Genomic DNA, 24611 nt, shown 5'->3' on the forward strand with positions numbered 1-24611 from the left:
ACATGATTTTCAGGGTTAGGAACTACAAATACTGTAGGTCTAGTAGGCCTTGTTCCGAAAAAAACTAAAGTGGAAATTGATTGGCAGAATTAAGTCAGATTTATTTATTAAATAGGCTTTAGATAATTTCTACAGATCTTTTTTAATATCTGTTTTGTTGTAGAAGCCACCATGTTATGAAGCCTTTTCTGGATATTTTGCAAAGACAGTTCATCTGAGACGCCATATTAGATCTCAGAGCAGAAATACATGCTGAAAGTTTTGAAATAAAATCAGATAAAACTTCCAATTAGGGTAAAGGGACCAAAACTTTAGTTAAAAACTTGACCTGCACAACCTAATAACAAAACATTTAATAAAGCTGAGTTAACAAAAAAAAAACATCTTGTCCTCCATCAAAACATAATAACCTGCTAACGTAGCTTATGTAGCCACGTAACCTCTGTAGATTACATAGCTATGTAGCAAACATAAATAACAGATAATCCTAAACTCACAAAGTAGCTGCATATCTATGTAGTTAAATTAGCTTTAGCTTTGTGTGCTAAAGCTCTTGCTGCTAAAGCAAATTTAGTTATACATAATAGAGCTACATAGCTGATGTTCGCTAAAGCTCACATTGCTTAAGCTAACTTAGCTACATTGCTTATGTAGTAAGGTTAATTACATAGCTAGCCTAGCTGTGTTAGCATTAGCTAAAGCTAATGAAGCCAAAGTGAGCCACCTACTTGGGTCAATATATAGTGTAATCCCAGATTAGACCTGTCCTTTTTCCCTTTATTTATGAAATGCTGCTTTGTTTGTTAGTAATGTGGTCAGTTCAAGAATCTCACTGCTAGACTTTGTTTTATGAATAAAGTGAATTTTAAAAAGTAATTTATAACAGGAAATACAATTCACTACCAAATTACAGTGCTTTGCTTTCTGAGATAAATGGTGTCTCAGATGACCGGTCTGAAGCTTGACCCCTCTCATATTTTGATCACACATCAAGACACAAATTTCTGAAAGCCACACATACACTGTGTGATTTCAAGGCGACTCTATAAGTCGTAGTGCAACGTCAGCTCACACTGTGACACTGAACTGTTTTTGACACTCACTATTTAGGTGTTCACACTCAAAATTTGTATGGGGGATAATGTGCTAAATTTGAATATGAATGCTGAATAGAAAATGGTAAAAATTAGGGGGGCTCAGCGATGTAATGCTCATAGTAGGCCTATGTTTAACTTACTGTAGGGCTTCATTCTGTGGCATTAAACCTAATGTTATGATCACAGAAATACCATAAATAGATTCCTTATACTAAAGATCTGTATGATGCCCATGGACATGCCCAGGTAATTATTACAAACATATGTCCGTGTAGGTTTTCAGTCATCCAGGTCATGGATATCCTGCTAATGGCTGTCAGGTGACCACACAGCTCATCTGCATAGCAATGGTCATCCTCTGCTTTATACTCTGACTCTTCCCCAGTTACTCTCAGAACTGAAGAAGCCTTTTGGAGAAGAGGCAAAACATCTTAAAGAATTTGCTACCAGTCCAGTTGCCCCTTTGATCAGCATTGGATACAAACATATGACACTCCAAACTGATTTCCAGCTGTAACTCTGAACTTAAACTGGTACCAATCAGGTTATGAGTTTAGACTCTGGTACCATTTCGCCAGGTAAAAAGAGAGCCAGTCTTATGGGACAGGAAATTGACTTTTGGTTGACTATACCAAGCTTACCCTCTGGTCTCACTTGGAAGACACCCCTCATTTTTGTCCAAATCATTTTAGGACTTTGAGACTTACATCCTGCCACTGCTCTTCACTGTCCTTGGCAGCCTCGCTACACTTGCGTTTGTTTTCTTGATTCCAGTCTTGTGCCATGCCAGCATCCTTGTCCAGAGAGTTAAACATAGTGTGCCTGTCTGGAACTTTCCTCACAGGGTACACCATTGGGATGTCAGTCAGTGATTTGCTCCTGGCTCAGACAGAAAAAAGTAGGACATGATGATAAATAATGGATATACAGAATAAAGCTGATTTTAAAACACTGAAGTTTAAAGGGAGACAAGGCAAGAGCAAAACAGAGATGCAGTGCAATCACACAAACTTGCAATTTAAACAGACACACTTTACATGACAGGCCAGCATGTCCCAGTATTTACAGCTACAGCATGGCACATTCTGCAGCCAAACAACAAAATCCAGAGCAAAGTGCGAGCAGTGACAAGCATACAAGCAGCAGTACAAATGGCGAATGATGTTGCTGTCTGGATAACAACAGCCATGACTTGTTACAAGTAATAGCACTGCAGTGGGGAACAGAGGATGTCAGAAGTGACATTTAAGTAAACTTACAGCCTCAGTAAGCAGCTTCTAAATCAAAACTTTGACATTACTTGAAGGGAGGAACCAAGGCTGTGCGAAGAAACAAACCTGTAGTTTGTTATAAATTCTAGTGTCATGTCTCTGCCAAGAAATTAACAGTGGAAGGAACACCATGAGCTCCATCTTTATCAGCAGTGAACTGATGTTTACCGTCTAATTTTCTATGTATGTGGGCAGAATATAAAACAAAAGCAGAAGATGAAGCACAAAGAGCGTGCTTGCAGACACTGCAGCTCTGAGTGCAGACCCAAACTCACCAAATCCAGCCAGGGTTGACCTGAACTGGTCTCTCAGATCTGACCTGGATTTGATACAAACTACAAAACCAGAGACACAGACACAGACTGATGAATACCATTAAGGGTACCTGGTTTCACAAAGTAACCCACATTATTCTAACAGATTTACATACGTATCAAAAACCTGACCTACACAGAGGATCTTGGTAGAAAGAATACATTTGATGCTTCACAGTATTTCAGTCATTTTTATTAAACCCATGACACACTTATTTTTTACACTCCAGAGCCATATTCACACACAGAAGAAACTGGAAATGACTTGCGATGTGTAAACATCATGATTTGGTTATGGCTGATAAAATATGACAACATTCGAGCCATCTTCATAACGAGGCACTCAGCATGGCGCTGTTAATAAGTCCTGACATCTTCAGTGCTATAAAAGGTGACTGAGTAAATAACAGACCATTACACATGCAATATTTGGGGATCCATTCATCAGCAACAGTACAATTTGAAACATTTTAAATATGGCATGGCAAAATAAAGCTACATTTACACATATTAAGCACACTCTTTAGTTCCTGATGGATTACAAATTTTGTAAATGCAACAAATAAAAGGAGGATTGGGAATCGACACACAGGCCCGCCTCTCCCTTTATTTTGGGGCATGAACTTTGGAGGGCCTCATTTGTAAGGGGCCTCAGACTGATGTTTGATAAATACAACCAAGGTCTTGAACATCCAGCGATTTCAGCACACAGACTTTACTTTGGCATTACACCTCGGTAAATTGACGGACAGTTTTTCCCCTAAGATCAGCACATTCATGATCAGTCAATAAGTGCAGTATCTGCTTGCTCCGTTCCCTCTCCTGCTCACTGTGACAGATGCACACCCTGTGCTCAACACTGCCATTACCTTTCTTGTTAAACATCAACTTCTACCATCAGTAAGAGAATTTCCTTAAAGTGGGGGTATTATGCCTTTTTTCAAGGCTTTACACCATTTCTCTGATACCCATGTAGTAGCTTTACATGGTTTACAGCTCAAAAAACTCCTCATGTTTCTCACACTTGCATCCTGAAAAACCCTTATTTTAACCTCCGTCTGAAACGCTTCGTTGTCATTGCTGTCTCTTCTCACCACTAAATTGTTGCAGCATAAAAATTTCTGGGGATTAAATTAATCTTTCACTTTACTATTACTTGTGTCCTCTTTGGCAAAATACTCTAAATACAAGCATTAGGAAAAAATAATCTATAACTCTAATGTGCAAAAAAGTGAACGAGTCAAAAAAAGCACACTTGTGAATGCTGAAAAGGCAACCAGGCGAACTGATAAATTTAATTTAATTCCAAATCCAAATTTGGGGGGACACTTTGGATGCATCCTGTCTGAGAAAGCAGACCAATCAGCATCAATTCAGGACAAGACAGCAGCGTGGCATGGTTTAGTCGTTATACCAGCTGGTAAACAATGGTGACTAGTGTAGTGATTAGCTCAGTTGAAGCTAAGGGATAGCAGCTGGACCACATTTCTTTATAAAAGCAAAGAACTACATTTGGAGCTTTCCTAGATGTTTTTTGCTCTTCCCCTTATCGACTGGGCATAAGTATTTTTTAACCACCTGGCTCCACTAATAGTTAACAACAATAGCTGATGATGTGCTGAGTTTACGCCAGAGTTGATATATCAATCAGATACAGTGCACTCAGGAAGTATTCAGACCCCCTTCACTTTTTCCAGTTTTGTTATTTGCAGCCTGATGCTACAGTTGAAAAATATCTTTCTTATTCTCATTTATCTACACTCTGTACTCCATGATGACAAAATAAAAACAGAACTTTAGATTTTTTTTTTCTTTTGGGCAAATTTCTAAAAAAAAAAAAAAAAAAAGTAAAATATCACACTGACATGAGTACTCAGACCCTTTGTAAAACACTTAAGAATTAGCTCAGGTTCCTCCCATTTCTCTTGATTGTTGCTGAGATATTTCTACACCTTGATTGGAATCCACCTGTGTTAAGTTAAATTGACTGGACATGATTTGGAAAGGCACACACCTCTCCATAGAAGGCCTCACAGCTGACAATGCATATCAGAGCAAAAACCAAACCATGAGGTCAAAGGTGCTGCCTGCAGAGCTCAGAAAGTCTTGCAAAGCACAGATCTGGGAAAGGCTACCAAGACAGTTTGGCAGCACTGAAGGCTTCAAGAGCACAGTGGCCTCAGTAATTCACAAATGGAAGAGGTCTGGCACAACCAGGACAAGATAGGTGACCAAGAACCCGATGGTTAATGAGCTCCAGCGATCCTGTGTGGAGATGGGACAGAGTTCCAGAAGGACAGCCATCAAAGCAGTGCTCCACTGATCTGCAGCTTGTTGCACCAGCTTTGCAGTTCTGCCTTAAGTTATGGTCCACACTATACCCTATGTTAAAACTAATTTGAAATTGATTAACTTAAGTTGTGTCATTGTTCAGTTGCACCACAGAGACGCCCCCCGCCTTGAACAAAATTATCAAGGGCCCCACTTTGGCGGTAGACAGTCCTGGTGACACAAACACACAAAAGCAGAATAAAACTGTTAGAGCTAGGGTAAACAGTCTGAACAGCATGTAGTGACTGCACATTTATGTTTCGGTTTCAGAGAGGATCTTCAGGACAGGAGTGCGTGTTCCGGCTTGGAGAGAGCTTTTAGGAGATTGTCCGGAGGCTGTCCAGATGTGGCGGAGATGTTTTGTACAGTAGCTGATGCTACAAGCCAGGGAATAAGGTCAAAATCAAATTCCTCCTCAGAGGAATCCAGAGCTAAATGGCTGTAGTCAAAGAAAGAACAGGAGAAACATTAAGTACAACAGGAATAGCTGTGAACACGAATGTTTTCAAGGTTTTAGATACACAGGATTAGCTCATTAAAATAGCACTCACTTTTTCACTTTGACAAGCACAGTGCTTATTTTGAAAACTATAAAATGCTATTGGCAACTTTTATCAGCACAAACAGTTATGACTCATACTGGGGTTATTTTGGCATTCCACACAGAAAAAATCATATTAGCATAAAATAAGACTGCACAATAAGGAAGGAGAGGCTATGTTATGTTTTCAAAATCCCCATTTGACTTGCTTTTTAATAATGCAAAAACTTTGCTTGTTAATTATTAAGCAAAGTAGAAATCAACAGCATTAGTTTTGCCGACCTCTAGTGAGTTTAAATCTTTCACTGCCTTGCATCATAAAGAAGGAAAAAACAAACAGACCTTAATCTTTGCATTTCATGATACCAAGGTCTTTTCTGGGAGCCGAGGTAGATTGTGCGCACATGATTTTCCTCTTCAGGTGTCCAATATTGCGGTAAAAAACGGTCAAAGTTTGGGTTGGTAGAAGTTTGATGAAGAGTCTGCTGCACTCGTCGGAAATACAAGTCATCCAGGACCGGGTCTGGGTCAGTGTAATCTTCCTCTGAGTCTTCTTCAGAAAACATTTGCAGGAAAAACTCTTCACTGAGGGGAGGTTGAGAAGAGACAGGGGCATCTTCTGTGCTGTGGCAGAGTGATACACCCACATCATTTTAAAAAATAGTTCATTCAAGTGTCTAAGAAATGTTTTGTGACAGCACAAATGTCCTTAAAAATACTAAAAAAAGCTATATTTCAGTATATATATTGAGGGGTGATTAATGCTTGCAAGAAGACTGAATGCTTTTGACAGTAAGGTTAAGGTTATGAAGCACCTCTCAATTTCCAAACAGTGGAGAAACGGGTTGTGTAAATGAGTAATACCAGACCAAAGCAAAGCACTGCCACTCAAAGTTCTTTACACAGCAGCTTCATGTTGAATTAGCAGAATGAGGTCAGAGCTCATTGCCAACACCTTGACCTCAATCATCAAATATTACACATTCATCTTCTAATGAAAAAAGCAGGCAAGCAATTTGTTGAGTAAATATCTGACCAGGAGTGACCGTATGTTGGGACAGTTGAAGTACAGCTGCCAAGCAGACCCTGACACAGTCTTAAGAGTTATGTTTCTATGGTAACCAGTTGAAAACTAGATAAAGACCGAGGAACAACACAAACGTAAGAACATTGGGTCCTCAATGATCCAGACAGACAGAACTGGAAAGCTGCAAAGACTGAAAACACTGCAATCAAAAAGAAAAAAAGAAAAAGAAAAAGGAGGAACTTTGATAAAATAATTTACATGATCAACTTTATTAAACATCACTCTGCTGCTTCGCTAAGTCTAGTCAGACAAAGTGGGTCTAATCTACTCTTAATTAGGGCTGAAAAATGTTTTTTTTTTTAACCATTGTTGCAATGCATACATGTGCAATGATCACATCAAAAAACGTACTATAATGGCATATAATGCTGCCACTTCTGTGTTGTTTGATGGAAACCAAAAGCAAAGTTTTCTTGCCTCCACTGATGCTGTATATAATAAAAGCCTGTCTGATCTCACCATCAGTTCTCAGAACTGCCCGCTGTTCATACAGTGATCTCCTACATGTCCATCACAGATACACCAGCATGGCTCCTGAGGCAGATGCTCAATTGCTCAAGGTGGATATCAAATGACTGCATTCCCACAATCAGCAGCCTCTTGTTCAAGTGCTTGTTAACGCTGCAACAATCCATATCCATTAGAGGTTCTGATGTGGCACTGATCTTTTATGTTAAAGCTGCAGGTGTGCACTGTAGTGGGGGAGTCACAGGCAGCTCAACACAGGGAGCTTTTTTTTTTTTTTTTTTTTTTTTCTCTCTTTAAATTGAAAGTTATATCAGGGGCTAGACTTAAACACAGGTACACAGAAAATCTGTCGTTAAATCTAATACTTTAAGACCTTTTTCTAGACCCTCTCAAAATATTTCAAGACCCTGATGCATCTTTAATTTGTAACCAGTATAATTGCTGACAGTTCTGTGCATGTTTCATGGAGATTTGTATTATAAAAATGTGACAGTCAAGAAAATGCAGATAGTATTTGTTATTGTAGCACGCACTCTGTACTAAAATTACCTTAGGCAAAAGATTCTCTGCACAGATGCTTTTGTTTTTTTGCAAAACCCTGCATAATATGGCTCTGGAAAAATTAGGTATAAAGTACATGGGGTGGAGGATAAATATGACAAAACCTGGTTGCAGTTCATAACTCATGTCAAGAGCCTTTTGCCTGACTCCCTGTTATTATTCATTAATGTATTTATTTTTTTCTCTCTTTCCCTCTTCTTGACTGCCGTCCTAGTCTTCTCAATGCCCATATTCTGACTGTTGGGCCTTTTTTCTTTTTTTCTTTTTTATGCTGGAGGTCTAGAAAGTTGGTGCTATTACCATAATGATCAACACAGATTGGTTTGAGTCTTTTTTTTTTTTTTGGTCTGTGTTTTGTACTGTGTACACTTGTTTTTTGTGTGTGTGTGTGTGTGTGTGTGTGTGTTCTGTTTGCCCATTCAATAAGGGAGTGCTTATGTGGATGTGTTTGTGGGGATGCCACCTGGCTGGGATGGGTGATAGTTGTCGGGTTCATAACTTTTGTAAGGAATGCTTAACTAATGATGTCAATGTTTTCGAAAATGATAAGTTGTAAAAAAAAAAAAAAAACCTGCATAATGGTACCAAGTGTCAGCCTTGTGTGCAGACTGATCATGTATCATGTAATCATGTAAAACCAAAAGCAGAAAAACTCACCTACAATCTTTTCAGAAAAATATAAAAATTGGAAACAGCTGCAAAGGTTAGGACCTTATGGTCTTGCATTTAAGAGATTTTAATACTTTTTAAAGGACTTAATTTTTACCTCTTCTCCTTTCCTCCCAGTGTGTGTGTCAGGACTGCTTTCAGACAGAAGAAACACTGAAAGAGGGCTTGAATATCATGACGCGTGAATCCGTCACTTTTGTAGGTAGATAAATGCACACGTGTTTAAAACACGTTTGATGATTATGGTTAAATAAGAGGACAAAATATTTAAATGAAAAATGACACAGGAAACCTCTTCCTCATTTGTCCTTGGCTGATAGGGAAGCAGTGAAACTGTCACAGATAAGTTTTAGCCAAGTGTAGACGTGATTATTGTCAGTGGTGAAGTGAGAGGTATACACAAGTATTACCCACTTATTTTTTAGTTTTCATAGAGTAAACCCATTTCTAAATCCAATAAAGAGTTTATAAGTTAAGAGTATACCTGCTTCAGCATAGACCACAAGGTAAGTCATTACACCGTTTTTTGCAACACATGACACTAAGAAGATATTTTCATTGATACTGTAGGTCACCTTTTCTACTAAAGTAAAAATCTATTTAGTATGTACAAATACAATGAGCAAAAATAAGAAATGTTTCAATGGAGTGAGTAAATGTAGGGTTAAAGAAAAAAACAAAAACAAATTCTTGCAGTTCTGTAGCAGCTATGGATGAGTGAGCCATTAGCACCAAGTGGACTTAGTGTAATAAAGATCAACTTTAAATACCTTGCAAGGGCTCCGTTCTGCTCCTGCCCTTGTTTCTGTAGGTGTGGTGGGGGGACATAACCCTTGCTCTGGTGGGTCGAGTGCTGTGCCATCTCCATCTTGAACACCTGCTCAGCTTCTGCGTCACTTCCACAGCCTTGAGATGGGACAAATATGATAAATAAGTAAGACGAAAGGCAAGTATCGAGAACAGAGGAATCACTTTGACAAAAAGCAACTGAAATCAAGATCACAACAGAGCAGAGGAAACAGTCTGTGGCTGACCAGATCTACAAAAGGACAAGCCCCTAGTGAGCAATGTGTCAAATATTTCACCCTTTTCCATCACCACAGTGTTGAACTTGCTACCATTTATCACTGATGTGCTCTGAGACAAACAGCAGTGTGTAGACTAATAAAAAAGAGTCAGAGGATCAGCACTTTTCAGAATGTTGTTCCAAGAAAATCATTTTGAATTGATTAAGTATAATGTCAAGGTCGAATATGAAATCACTATCTCATAAGTGTTTGACAAATATTTTTCACTTTCTGTATTTTCTTTTCTGATTGACAGAACTAGATAGATTTTTGTAAAACAGTGTTTTTGGAGAGGAAATTATGTCTTCCAGCAAAGCCAAAGCTGCAACAGACACTCTTATGGAATCAATATGGGGATATTGAGAAGGGATTCATCAGACAAGGGAGGAATAAAATTGGAAACTCAAACTTCACAGAAATCTGTGACAATACTGACTAAAATGATTGATGACAAAGTGATCTGAAACTTTTGTAGAGGAACTTTTAAACCCAAGAAGAGAGTCCCCTCAGGTGGATAGTTTATACAATTCTTTAGGAAGAAGAAGACTGTACAGAGAGAGTAAATGTACCCTCACTGTTTGGACGGAGGGCCTGAGAGTCCACAGAGTCGATGCTGTCTAAAGAATTCTCCATCTTATAGCTCGGCCCCTTACCCAGGTACTCCTTCTCCTGGTCCCAGCTGTCTTTCACAAACACATTACCGCCCTCATCCAGAGCCTGGATTAAGAGGGCAGAGTTAAAGAAGATTAAAAAAAAGAAATAAAGGAAAAGAATGGTGTTAGAGGCCCAGAAGCTCAGCTTACCTTGGACAAGGCCAGCCCTAACAGCCCTTCAAAGGCCTTGAAGTTAAGCTGAGGGCCGCTATAGAAAGCGTCCAAGTGAGCTTTACGACCCAACCAGAAGATTGTTATCAGGACCTGAGAAGGGATGGAAAAAAGACATAAGCTCAAACGTTTATCATCTTTACTGCTAAAATGGAAATCCTAGTGTTATGTGAATTAATCTTTGCTTAGGAGTGATTATGGAACAACTTAAATATCCAAATCCTTTCGACACCCATTTTTAACAATATAGACAGAAAAACAACAAACAAAATCTGACAAATTTATGCAGTTACAATACTGGATCTAACATGAAGAAATCAAAAAGACCGGTCTGAATTTAAAAAGGAAGCAGGACGCACAAGCACAGCACAAAGTTCGAGAATGAAGCACAATGTGTCTTCTCGTAGGTTATACTAACAATATGACAGCTTCCACAGAGAAGACGGTCTTCATTTTTGTATTGATCAAAACATACATTTCTGACTCCTTTCTTCCTTTTTATTGCTAAAAGTAACCAACCATTTTGCTGAAAAACACCCTATTTCCATGAAATGGTTCAATCCTGCCATGGGAAACGTTTGATGTGAGTGAGTGAGGGGTACCTGAGCACCAAGGAGAGCACATTCCTAGTTTTAAACTCACTGTTTCAAACTAGGAACCCTCTTTCTGTGAGGCAACTGTGCTAACCCCTGTACTGCTGTGCAGCCCCAGTAGATAAATTCAAATCTAAATACATGGCTGTAGATGTTGCAAGGGATTATCGCACTTTTGCTTATGTGTTTCTCTCTTGCAACACAAAGTAAGCGTAATAGAAAAACCTTTTTTGTGTGGTTTTAGTAATTCTGCAACGGCAGTTTAGTGCATGGCTGACCACAACAAATGATACTTATGACAAAAAAAAATGACCAGGAATATGTATAAGGTGACCATAAATGTCTATGTAAAATATCAGGGCATTCCTTCTTACAGTTTTAGAGATATCACACTCTGGACCCTAGTGGTGAGCTGTCATTGCTGTGCTAGTAGCATGCTAAAAATGTTACACAATTAGTTTGACAAATAGCAACAACAGGGATTTGTTTTTCCTCTCTGCCCCACAGCATCAACCACAGACATCTTTGTTGGGCAAGTATGAAGAATGAGATATTCACACACCTGTTAAGATAATCCTCAAACTGACAGTGTGTTAGATATCCATTAGTAAAGACATTGTAAAAGCCTGTGAAATGTGAGCTTCTACCTGATGTGTAAAGTTTTTGTATTTCAGCAAGCAAAGCTTTTTGGACACAATTTACTTCTTATTTGCCTTGGGGGGAGGTTTTCTCCCTGACAGAGAAATTTAGACACGTAATGCTGTGGATATCCTTCTGCAACAGACTGCAGCTTCATTTGTATTTTAACAAAGGCATCAATGAGCCGTCAGATAAAACTAAATCCATGCAGGGTCTTAAGAGATGATGGGATTGACTAAATGTTTAACAGTACAATGCTACCTTGATGAAAAGACAAGAATTAATAAATGGACCTTTGCAACCTAGACCTATAAAGGATGAGTATCTGCAGGGATCTTAAATTTCAGTAAAAAACGTCCTAATACAGAAATTATCTCCAAACTTAAGTCTTCATTTTTATTATGCAGTAACAACGCAAAAGCAGTGTCTTTTATTTGTCTGCACAGGTGTATAAATGTCCATGTTATTAGCATGTGTTGGTACAATACATGTGTTACAGGCTGTTGGACTTTTTCCTCTCATCTCACTTTCTGTCCATTATGATGAAATCCATGTTATGTATCATGTATATTTAAGTCAGTGTGCAGATTTTATGTGTGCATCCTGTGCAGACTTCTGTTGCAAACCAAATTGCCCCTCGGGGACAATAAAGACTCTCCAATCTAAACCAATCACGGAGTTTCTCCCACCCAGGCAATTCTGATGGCGATAAAAGCCGTTTGAGCAAATGTCATTAACATGCGTCTTAGTCTTCCCTTATTTATACGGCCTCAGAAAACAAGTAACAGGCATTTATGTCTTCATTGTGAGCAAAGGAGCAAGATGTGTTCATTCATTCTGTAAAAGCCTGCCACCTACACAGAGCTAAGGAAACCATTACACAGCATGCAGCACATCATCATAGGTTAATCCTTGCATATGGTATCGAGTCATTTTTAGTAAATTACCTAGAAATCTTTATATTGCTCATCAGGCACTGTCAACAATAATCACTATCAGTGTTTGGCAAAAATGTTCATGTTTTATTTTTAGAGAATGTTTTGAAAACAGGATGTTGGATTTAAAAATGTGTAATATGACTGTACAAACTACATTAAAATATTACATGCATTTTTCTAGCTGCATCAAACATCAGCTTTGTGACTGAATATTTTTTTTTTCCTTATAGAATGCTGGATATCAAACATGTTGAAATTTAAGGAGAAATAATCTTAATAGGCCTCATTTATCAATATTTTCTGAAGATGATTCTTAAATCTGTTGTTTAAGTTTTTAAAAGAAACCTATACCATTGGGGAGCAGCTAGCCTAATGGTTGGGTTTCACCCCATGTACAGCCCAGGCTCAAGTCCAGCCTGTGGCTCCCTTCCTGCACGTCTCTCCCAAAATCTCTCAACACTGTTCCCCACTATAGCCGCTGTCATTCTCTATAAATAAAGGCAAAAAAAAAAAAGTAAATATAAAATAAAAACCCATGCCACAAGCTGTCATGGTGTCCTTTTACACCTATGATTTTAAATTGATGAAAACCACGTGCTTGTAAGCTGGAAGCTTGTGCATCTTTAGCACGGAGACACACGCCCATATAAGGGCATGAGACTCTAGGGACACAGCGAGCACACAGGAGAGATTAGAAATTAGCAAGATGTTGGTGATGTCCACGAATAAAGATAAGACACTGAAAGAAAAAGAAAAAAATCATACACTGGGATCCAAACGTCTATAAAAGTTAGAAGATAATTCTAAAGTGGCTTTAGTGCAACTCAGCAGCTACTTTAAGTCTTATTTTTAAGATATCATGAAATTTAAATGTCAGGCAGACCAGCCCTGACAATTTAGTCTCAATTAAGTCTTTACGACAAAAAATAAACACACTTTTCATCAGCGTTTTTATGATCAGAGATATTTTAGTCATTCTCATGAAAAAAGGTAGTCAAGTTACATTTCAGTCTTAGTTTTAAGTGTTGAAATTACACTGAATATCAGCAGACTGGAGACCTACAAAAATCTAATATCAGACATCCCTCATCTTAAAAATTCACGTTTCTTCTGATTTGACTTGTAAAGAGCTGGACCTTTAACAGTTTAGATGAGACAAAACTTTCTTTCATCTGTCAAACATTTTCACAGCATTTAACTCTTATTATCTGCAAAATTAAAAACTCAATCACTACTATAAAATTATTAAAAACAGGCCCATAAAATGTCTGACTTAATCTAGACAGGGTTGGTTTAGATGAGTAAAATTTCCCTTTTGTTGCTGCAGCATTATACATCAATAAAACCCTCATCTCTGATTTGTATTTCTTAAATAATTTAAAAGTATTAAAAAAAACTAAGTGTTTAATATTTGTGGATGTGGTTGAGAGCTGCAACAAACTGTGGATTTCACTTGATGCAAATTGACCCCAATTGGTACAATAGAAAACATTGGTACAGTCATTTGAAAGAAAGAGAGCTCTGATGAACAGCCTCATTACTGCGTCCGAGTCGTCAGCTATTGTGCGATTCAAATGAGGCTGTCCAGATAAACTCATCAGCTTTTCAACATGTTAAATACCAGCGGTGCACACAAGCGTGCACACATACAGTACTCGCATGTTCAGCTCACAAAACAAACACACTAGCAGCATTTTTGGGGGTGATGAGGAGTTCAAATATACTTCATCACCATCTCTCAGATTCTGGCTGCTGGTGGGTTTTTGGTATCTAGAAGTTTGCTACACACTGTGGATCCAGGGTTGATGTACAGGTCAACTCTGAGCTGTGGTTAAAGGACTTTTACTCGGTTTAGTGAAGCAGGACATGGTTTTCTGTAAGGTTATTTTGGAAAGGAAATGAGAACATTTATTTAAGATGACAAAGAAGGACAAAAAACTGGTCTGATCTCAGACTTACATTTTTGAGTCTTCTGTTGCTTTCATCTCGCCTACAATTTAAAAAAAAAGACAAATATTAATATCTGTGGAGAAGAATGATGTTCAACATGATGGGATGTCATTTGCAGTATGGCAGCACAGACAGTTTTAACACCAACAAGCAGTTTGTACTGTGAAACAGATGAGAGCAGTTGTAAAAACAACACAGTGATACTTCAGCCATCTCATTTGCAAAGCTCCACTAATCAGCTACTTATCAGACTTTATAGAGAAGAAGACATTTACTCAGATGAATCAGCAGCTTGTCAGGCCAAGTTAATATCTACATAAATGCAAAGCAGCTGTAAAAGTAATGCACAAACTATAAACCCATTTCAACACAGGTATTGAAATATTGTTAAATGTGCCCAAGACAGACAGTAAAGAAAATATCTCCAGTATTGTGGATAAAAAGAGACAATATAAAAAACAAGCAAAGACTTTAAACTTTCTACTACCAATAAATGCTGTCTGAGCACCCAGAAACAAGGGAGTAAATCTCACTTGAGTGTCGCTCGAGTTGACAGGTCCTGCAGGTCTCCAGGATGAAACAGCTGAGAGACGTTCAGTCCGAGCTTTCCACAAGCTTTCAGGAAGACACTGACATTATCCTGGAGATTACAAAGACAACAAAATGAGGTATGCAATAAAAAATAACTGCTTCTATAGAAGCCCAACAGGCACCAGGCTGAGACCAGGAGTCTATCTGAAAAGGTTCAGAAAATTACTCTCCAAGTCCTTTTCTATCCACTTTGCAGAAAAACATCAAAGGGTCAAGAAAAGGTGGGAGTTAGAGGGAAGAAGAGGAGAACAGAGGTGATTAGGGAATTGGACTGCTCTTCTCTTCGTGGACATGACTGACCGTGTAAAAACTACAATTTAGCGTTGATGGACTACAAAATGTGCACCTGCCACTCAGCACGTTCTGTGTTGTTCAATGCAGCAATGAAACATGAGGTTTCTTTTAATTTGAAATAACTTTATTGTCAGTATGAGTAGCTGAATGATAATCAAGCCCTTATATTTTGCAAGAGCATCAATTAAATAGTTTTTGTTTTATTTTCTACTTATCCACTCTTTCCCTCTCTTTAATTCTCTTGTTTCTAAGCTGTTAATTGTCAAAGTCTACTCTGGTTCTGTCAGATAACTATGTGAGAAGCTCTATAAACCACAAATATAAAAACTTTTATTGGCTACAGATTTTTTTTTGTCTTACTTTCGGAATTTTGATGTAAAACACAACAATCACAATATGGTAATATGAAAACTATCGAAAACATAAATCCCACTTTAAAATTGTTGTGATTTATTACCTGTCATCACACTAACTTCATTTCAAAACAGCAAAACAAATGCATTTTGAAATACTGACTGGTCAACTGATTAACTGATTGATAAAAAAGAAAAAGACAAGAGAATCATATGTGAGATATTATTGTTGTCATGTCTGTAATATTCCTCTGCTCATCCTTTTTTCCTCTTGTTTATCATAACAATGATAAGTTTAACATTGACATTTATCGTTAAATTCAGTGAAGGTAATGTTACAGTCAAAATGATCACTTGTTTAATAAATAAAAATAAATACAGGTGATGCAAAGAATTGTGGGTGGTCTTTCATCATTCCTTTGGTAAATGATTGTCCAGTGTTTCCTATGGTAAAAGAGATCATAAGGAACAGAATGAGGCTCCTTCCCCCTTATCATTTAGTAACTTCTAACAGCCTTTATCATAGCCGACACTAAAATACTTCTGAGTCGTTTAACTGAGTTAGGAGTCTTCCTAAACAAAAATGATTATTCCAACAGACCCTGTTCCTACCAATAACTGCAGATTTATCCATCTGTATTCTAAAGAATTATTCAGACAGTGCTGTCTGGAAGAACTCATGTTGCAATCTGATAAGCATTAATGAAATTAAGAGTGTGGCATTTAATGATGGCCTGCAGCATTCATTTTTTATTTCTATTTCTAATCACACTTATTTATAGATTTTGACAAGAAAATTTTATTTATTTAATTAAAAGCTCCTGTAAAAGATGAGGCATATATTTAAAGCTAGTGACTCTTAGCTAAACAGACATATATCTGTATTTGGTTTCAAACAGCTGCAGCCAAAAACATGCATTGGAGAGTTATATTAAGTCAGGTGTTTGTCCAAAAGTTGTAAGTTCAAGACAGTTTGAGGTCACAAAACAGTCAACTCGTTCTTGTTGCTTTTGTAGTTAGCTGGGTAGCAAATTATATGGAGAGTCAGTAGTACAGTCACTCCAAAGCCATCTTCTCAAGGGCAGGGAGAGTCCCGGCCACATACATGAGAATGATTGCTAGCAATAACAAGAGTTGAGGCAGAGACAACTGCAGGGTTTGAGTCTGAATTCAGGGCAATGCAGACTTATTCTTTAGGTTTAGGTCAAAATAATATCCATACTAATCAATATTTTGATCATAATTCAACATTGTTCATTTAACATATACTGTGAGTTCTGCTAACCATGCAAAGACAACATAAACTTCAGCCAATTAAAGAAAGGTAAAGGCTCTGCACAACGAGTGTAAAGTCTGTCCTCATCTACATGGCCACTGGAAGGTTAGAAAATCAATACAGAGCCCTCTGTTGTCCTTTGGTAAATGTCAACAGTAATGTTAAGTAAATTCAATTAGTATTGAATAGGTTAAAACATGCAAAACCAGCAGTATGTTCCTGTGGGCTGTCACATAACTGCTGAATCTCTGCTGCATCTTACACCCCACCGTCACCATCTCTCTAGCACCCACTGCTGGGGTTCTGTCTGTTTATTGCCCTCTGATGGGAGGCTGCAATTGATCTCTACCTGCCCTTGCTTTGGGCACTTTAGGCAATTATACTTGGATGGCACCATCCAAACACAGCCTGAAGCCGGAATAAAAATCAGCATTTGCATTCACGACCAATAAAATAGAAAAAAAAAAAAAAAAACCTTTTTACATATTCAGCAGTTGGATTGACACACTGCAATGCAGTTTCTACAGTATTCAAATTGTGGCAATGCTGTCTCTCACTGCCTTTAACAGGAAACCACAGAGTGTGTCAAAACTTCCTGGCTACCAGGTGCTGTCTTGGTTTCTTATGTAATGGTATCAAACAAAAACTACTGCACATGATTCAGGACTTCATTTGACAGTAAGAGTCCCTCACACAGTTAGAAGTTAAGAGCACTCACCAGACCAGCAATGGGAGTAGAAAGTCTGTTCACCCTCTTAATGATTCCAGGTTTCAGCTGATTAATCAAGCTAGAATAATAATGAAAAATCAAGCTTTAATCAAACTGCACATATCTGAGAATCTACAAACAATGTACAAACTAGGGCTCCCAAAACAAAATACACATAGTTTGATCCAATCATTTTAAAGTCAACTTCTACCTCAGAAAAGAGGAAATACAAAAAAAAGCTTGTGTTGCCAGGTTACCCTTCTGTATAAACCTACTGAAAATAATTCTACAGAATCAGACAGTGAGAGTTGTCCTGGTTCAGAGACTAAGATGAAGAGATTTCTGAAGATGAATGAATATACAGTCAGACTATCAATACCTAGTTTAAGTAGTTGCAACCTAAATGGTAGAGGCAGGAGGAAAAAATTGATTATTAGATGCATTGTGATGTGGAGGTGGAAGATTCTGAATAGATTGGTAAATGTCCCATAATCGCTAATCAATCATAATTTAAGTATTTATTACTGTGGAATAGCAGGAACAAAAAGATGGAACGCTGACATGCAACGTGTAACAGCAAGATTTGGATTACCAGTTGTTGCAAAAGGACGTGAAAAAGGACGTTTATGTTTTTAATTTCAGAAATGTTACAAGAAAAGGCTGCTGCTACCTTTGGTTCAGTCCAACTGTAAATTTCCAGTTTACACACATCTTCCATTAGAGGATAGAGGAAATTTGATTTCTCTCTTTTTTTTCTTAACACAAATGTAACATTTTTATGATGTTTGACACAGTGATGACAACAGAAATGTAAAAAAAAACAAACTTGCGCATCAAGACGCATCAGCAATCGATTAAGAATTGAATCGTAACCCTATGAATCGTTATCAAACTGAATCGTGAGGTGCTTAAAGATTCCCACCTCTACTAAATGGATGGTGCATTCATGTGTACGCCCCTCCTTGTTAGATCGCTTTGATAGTAATTATTCCAGTCTTTGTTTTAAATGTCTGGAAGAAGGCACACTATTTCGCTGTCACAGGAGCTGTCCAAAACTTTTAAAAACTTGAGTAAAAAGTTATACAAACTACATCTGATATTATTTCCATTAGGCCTCCTGGCATTCATTCTTTGACTTTTCCAACCTGAACAGACTTTATCAGGAAAAAAAAACTTTGTATATATTTGTCTTTGTGTATCTTTCAGTAAAAGCACAATTTTGAAAAATTGCACCTGAAAATAATGTGTTTGTGTTTTAGCCCTTTTTCCATTGCCAAGAGTGTCTCAGGGAATCACCGTGCAAACCTGTTGTTTAGTTAGGTGAATTAGTTTTAATGTGAAGTATAAGCTCCATAAGAAAAGGGACACTTTTCATATAGTTCTCTGTAGAGGTCAGTGTCAGCAGGTTGCTAAAACACTATGGCTCTAAAAAGGCAGATGATGTTTTGTTTGGCTTACTGTTAAGTCTATATTTTACGTGTATATTTACTCAAAAGTGAAAAACTACATTTTTCTTTACAGAATGTCCATATTTGAAAAAAAAACCCTATCAATTATTGTTAAAACAAACATTCACTTTGTTTCATGACTGTTTCTAAAACAGAACAGAAATTCTAGTATCGGAGACACTTGTGTTCTTCACAGAAAAATAAAAGTTGTGCATTTAATGTATGGATAGAAATGAGTTTGGAAATATTGTCATACTGGATATCTGCAAAAATCCAATACATGCATCCCCGATAAATAACAATTTTTAGGCAATAATACTCACTCGCAAAGCAAGACCCCATTCTCCAAGGCAGCACGGAAATCATTACAGCCAAATGGTTTTCCAGTCACTTCCTGAAAAAAAAAACAGAAAATGTTAGAATTTATCCAATCAAATTATGATATAACAATGTACAGTGGAAATATTATTGTCTTTGGCTTGGAGGTGGGGCATTCCTTTTGGGCTCTGGCACTGCACACAAATTACAGCATGACAAAGGGTGAAAACATTACCATAAACCACATAACCATGTGTAAAAGGAGCAGAGAGAAAAAATGAAAATTGGTTTAGGTGCCCCTCTGGCTGTTGACACTTTCTGCTCTTCTGAGGATTTTCAGTCAAGTTAGTATCACTCGTTCTTTCTCCAGACTGCAGTCATTTTATGTCCCAGACTGATCTGTTGCTGTCTGTGCTACCACTCTGCACTTGGATGTCTTAACTAAAAAAGAGCAGCATGAGCAGTTCAGCTTTTGCTCAGTTTTTCTGTCTCAAAACTGTACAAACACAGGGCTCAAATGATCTCTGTACAAACTGAACACAAAATATTCATCTAGAGAACCCTGGCCCATTATAAGAATGCATGTTGGCAAACATGCTCACTGAACAACTGAAAATATGCTTTTGGTCAAATCAAAGAATACAACACCTAAATGAATTAACACGGATGAAACGGGCACAAGGCAAGCGGGCTCTGTAATGAGGCCATAAAAATGGGGCTATTAAGGTTGGGCTCAACAACGAACACAGGGCCCCAAAAGGCTATTCTTCTCACTAATTAGTCCCCCCAGGAATCCAGTGTCGCTATTCGTTCTTGGTAGAGTTGGGCAGCGGGCATGGAGCGGATGTCTCTCAGAGGAATCAGACAAACAAAGCAATGCCAGGTTAGAACAATAAAACACAATCATGTGGTCAGGATATCGTCCGTTTTACAGAAATAAAACTTTAATTGGTTTGATGAACAATAGCTTCCTCTGAAACCAGAGATTCATTGGAATTCAACCAAATGTCCAAGAGTGTAACTTTTCTTAGGAGTTTCCAAAGGCAAAGGAATCAGATGAAGAGAAAAAATTCAATCTAGGCAAGGCTTGCCAATTTTATTCATAGCGCTCTATTCATAAACAAAGCTATTCAAATTGCCTTACAGAATTAAAACAAAATATTTTAAATTTTTTTTTAAAAAAGACCTTGAACAAAGGAAAGACATTAAAACATAAAATATAGCAAAATATTTAAAAGAAACAAAATAACATCAAGCAAAAACAAGAAATGAGAACTTAAAAGGCAAAAGATACCGAGGTCATACAACAAACTTAAAATATATATATTTTTTATCACTTAACAGGGACTTTAATGATCGATAGTTATAACAGATCAGCTCAGGCCACCCATGATCAGTGTCACAACATACCACCTGCACTATTTGCATTTTGTTTTTTTGACAATTTCCTCCATGTATGGACCCAACGGCCCAGGTGTTTTGCTTTAATTAGTGACCGTGTAAACTGGTGACTTTCAGCAGAGTAAGCTCATAGAAGCAGAGTCCTTGTGAATGACTCCTTGATTTTTATCAAATAGTCAAAATATCCTCTTCAGTTTGTATTTTATGAGAAAAAACTAATGCAAATAACATGTACATACTCTATTGAAAGTCAGCAGTTTGCATGGTCACTCGAACCAACACACTGCTCTTATTCCCGTTATTTTTTCAGATATTTAAATTTTGACTTCTATAACAGACTTTATCAGTCCCAGCTTTATTGACAGACATGTTTGCCTCTGTGCAGTAATAATAGCACATCATAAAAATATGCAGAATTGTGGACTTGGTTTATCAGTTTGGCTGTAAAACGTTCTCTTCCTATTTCTGCTTTCACTCTCGCATGCCCTCTGGCTCTACCACACATGTGCACTCTGCATCATGCATCCACGCCGTTTTAATTTACAACAATATGCACAGCTGAAGAGTTGGACCAATTCAGGTGACATGTGGCAGCCATCATGTTTTTGCGTACTCATGGTTAACAGCAATTATATCTTACAGTGTAGCCTTACAGTGTTAAAATGCTCTGAAGTCCCTGTCTGCAGTCTTAACTTTCCAATGACAACAGATTACCTAATCAAATTGGATTCTGTTAAACAATCCACTCCTGAGTGACTTCACAAGGATTAAGGCTCAAAGTTTGCTATGAATTTGTCAGACACAGCCCTAAGCTACCCTGGGAATCTCACACAGGGGGGGCTGCGGTGGTGAAATCCACCCACGGCCTTTACATCTCAACACTTCAACGATTTGTGATGAAGGTGCAAACACTAGTTTAAACTATTAAATAAAAGTTGTAGGAATAGTTTATCAAAATTAATCAGAAGAGCAACAATTTAGGCAACATTCAAGTGCATACAACATAAAGCCATCCAGAAGCTAGAAGAAAGGGTATAATAATAAAAATCTGAGATGACACAATCATACATACCATTTCTTAACTCATCTGCAGCTACTACGGTAGTTGAAAATGCATTAAGCAGTTTTTATAAATAAAAAATGCCAAATATTTGCTGTTTTTAACTTATCAAATTAAGCTTTACTATATCAAAGATAGAAGATAACTATGTTTTTGGATATTGATGGGACAGAATTAGAGCTGCATGGGGCACAGATGACCCAGTGGTTAGGCTGCACACCATGTACCAGGGGTCCTGGGTAAAAGTCTAATCTGTGGTTCCTTTTCTGCATGTCTCCTCCAATCTTGCATCCCAATATCTGGCTCTATCCGCTGTCCTGCTATCTAAAATAAAGGCATAAAAAGACCCAAGAATTATTTTTAATAAACAGTTTAAGGTGTTTGTGAGTACAGAAGCATGTACAGATCTGATAACAGCATCTACTAGCCCTGCTCTCCTGTAATTAACAGGTTTAAAGTGTTTAGTGGAGTAAAATATCAGTCAACATGAGCATTATCTGAGTAAACTTTATTTTTCCATCCCAATAATATGTTTTGTTTTTATATTTTATGAGGAATTAGTGAAATCTGTAACTGCTGATGCTGACCAGATAGGAATTTTTCAATTAATTGTATATCTGTGCATGTGGGCATATAAAAATAAGTAACCACAGCACCAAAAGCCCCAAGAGTGAACATGAACTGCATTTCAATTAAAAGAAAGATTAAAAAGAATAGCTTGGGGCACAGGTGGCTGAGTGGTTAAGGTGCGCCCCATGTACATGAATGGCCCGGGTTCGAATCCGGCCTGAGGCGTGTCTCTCCCCTACTCTCATCCCTGTTTCTGACTCTATCCACCATCCTCCTCTATTAAATAAAGGCACACAAATGCCCAAAATAAACCTAAAAAAAAAGAATAGCTTGCAAATGAATCAAGAGTGGAAACACCTTTATCTGTAGCTATGTTTTAGTTCAACTACACTTCATTTCAGAGGTAACACCCTCTTGTTAGAAGATGGCATTGTCCTTAAACAGAAAACATCGACTTAAAATAGGACTATTAGGCTCCTCTTGCACCCAAAAACTAAACAGCCTGTTTACATGATTTAAATGAGGCAATTCCATTTCTATCACTCCCCCAGTCCAGTAGGCATTGAGAAAACATTAACATGTGATTGCTGTGGCTGGTACTGTGCTAATGATAAACAAGAACCATTTGTGGCTGCTTTTATATACAGAAGCTTATTCTCCAGCAATCTGTAACACTGAATATTAGTGCTAACACATTTCCAATGTTTCTTGGCGCAAGGAAGAGCTGATGACACCATTAAGCATTACCTTAAAAGCAGCCTGCCTTGCTCCCCCCTCCAGCACACACAAACACAGACCTCATCAGTGTTCATCCAACCTTTCATCCGTCAGTGCAGGAAAATAGATGAGTAAAATTGGCACGGGCGCGCTGCCAAGAGAGCTCTGGACTGAATTCTCACAGTGATCCACTCAGACACAATCGACATTAATGGTCCCATTTAGAGATGGTCAACATTCAGCTCTCACAGAGTGCAAGTTGTCATTTTTTTTATGATTTAAGGATTTACAACTTCTACAGTGTTTGGACATGTGGAACAGAGAAATTGCATTTGCAAAAACCACATCCTTTACATTGAGTGCATAGAAGAACCTGCCTACTCCATGTGCTGATCACATTAACCACAGCATGTGAGCAGAGAGCTGACTTATCAAAGCAAGACACTTGACCAAGTCTAAAAAGGGGACATTCACTTAAGCACACCAACTCTATTCTAAAAAGTTGCCTATATGCCTGTCTTTCATCTGCATTACCCTGTGAAGCTCACAGTCCTGCAGTCAAATTTTTTTTTTTTATCTGCAAACCACTGAGGATTCCCACAAAGTGCTCTCTGTGTCTGGAGGCAAACATTCACCTGAGTCTTATCAAGGTGCATTTTGCATTTCAACTAAAGATAACTCAGTAAATGTGCCTTAGCTTCTGAGTTCTCGAACATCTTCTGTTTCCAACAAGTGAAGCCAAAACGATGCAAACAATGGTGATCTTCATGGTTGAAATAACTGCCCCTTGTTGATATGAAACAACTCTCCACGGGGGGTTAATTATGGGGCTAAATCTTTATGGTTGCTTGCACATTAAAATGAGAAGAGGAGGGAGCACATATGCATTTTTAAGCTATAAGAGTAATCTGACAAGATGAAAAATATACCTCAATCCAGCGCTGAGCCTCGGTGAAGGCGTCTGCACAGCTGACACTGGTCTGCTGGCGCCACTCCATCTTTAATCTTCCGAACAAGCAAGACAACAGTCTAATGATGGGGCGAAAGAGAGCACGAGCTTACACATTCAAGACAGAGAACAACATGCATAAATAAACCTGTACTTAACTTGTAAAATTGTTCCAAATTATGTCGACAACATGAGCAAAGTTAGTTAAATTTGACATAGGAACAAAAGGTTTGTCTAATCACCTGTGTGCCGTGTGCAGCTGCTCACCCGTGAAAGTTGTCCACTAATTGACATCCAGTTGAAGAGCAGACACCTCTGCCACTAACTTTCCATCACTCACAAGTTCCGCTTATTGGGTGAGGAGGAGAGGGAGGTCACCGCCCACTCCAAAACTTCAGGCAAAATTTTCAAGCAAAACTTCTGAAGCGAAGTGAAACCGAGTAAAACCGAAAAGAGCCGAGTGGATAATAGCTCATTGCCACCTGGAGGCCAGCTGGTGTACTACATCAGCCGGCTTAAGTAACAGAGCTTCAAAGACTGCAAAGGCGCTGACTATTCAGAGTAGCTGCAGGTAT

At 38.1% G+C, this 24611-nt stretch overlaps 1 protein-coding gene across 7 annotated transcripts in view; it reads right to left on the reverse strand.

The window, feature by feature from the left end:
• Positions 1 to 24350, reverse strand: part of lmo7b (LIM domain 7b) — a 44374-nt gene extending 20024 nt beyond the window's left edge. For 4 of the 7 annotated variants that reach the window (XM_041785800.1, XM_041785765.1, XM_041785781.1 and 1 more), the window contains exons 1-10: positions 24279 to 24350; positions 24017 to 24116; positions 19345 to 19415; positions 17583 to 17652; positions 14884 to 14990; positions 14360 to 14390; positions 10210 to 10323; positions 9976 to 10123; positions 9110 to 9245; positions 1805 to 1976 (exon numbers count right to left, since the gene is read on the reverse strand). In XM_041785800.1, the coding sequence (XP_041641734.1) occupies positions 1805 to 1976; positions 9110 to 9245; positions 9976 to 10123; positions 10210 to 10323; positions 14360 to 14390; positions 14884 to 14990; positions 17583 to 17652; positions 19345 to 19415; positions 24017 to 24085 (918 nt within the window). In that variant the 5' untranslated portion in view covers positions 24086 to 24116; positions 24279 to 24350. The remainder of the gene's footprint in view (positions 1 to 1804; positions 1977 to 9109; positions 9246 to 9975; positions 10124 to 10209; positions 10324 to 14359; positions 14391 to 14883; positions 14991 to 17582; positions 17653 to 19344; positions 19416 to 24016; positions 24117 to 24278) is intronic. The other 3 variants (XM_041785790.1, XM_041785774.1, XM_041785756.1) reach the window with 3 other exon arrangements.
• Positions 24351 to 24611: the final 261 nt, after the last annotated feature.

The sequence above is a fragment of the Cheilinus undulatus genome, linkage group 1 (genome assembly GCF_018320785.1).
Source record: "Cheilinus undulatus linkage group 1, ASM1832078v1, whole genome shotgun sequence".
Classification (NCBI taxonomy): Eukaryota; Metazoa; Chordata; class Actinopteri; order Labriformes; family Labridae; genus Cheilinus; species Cheilinus undulatus.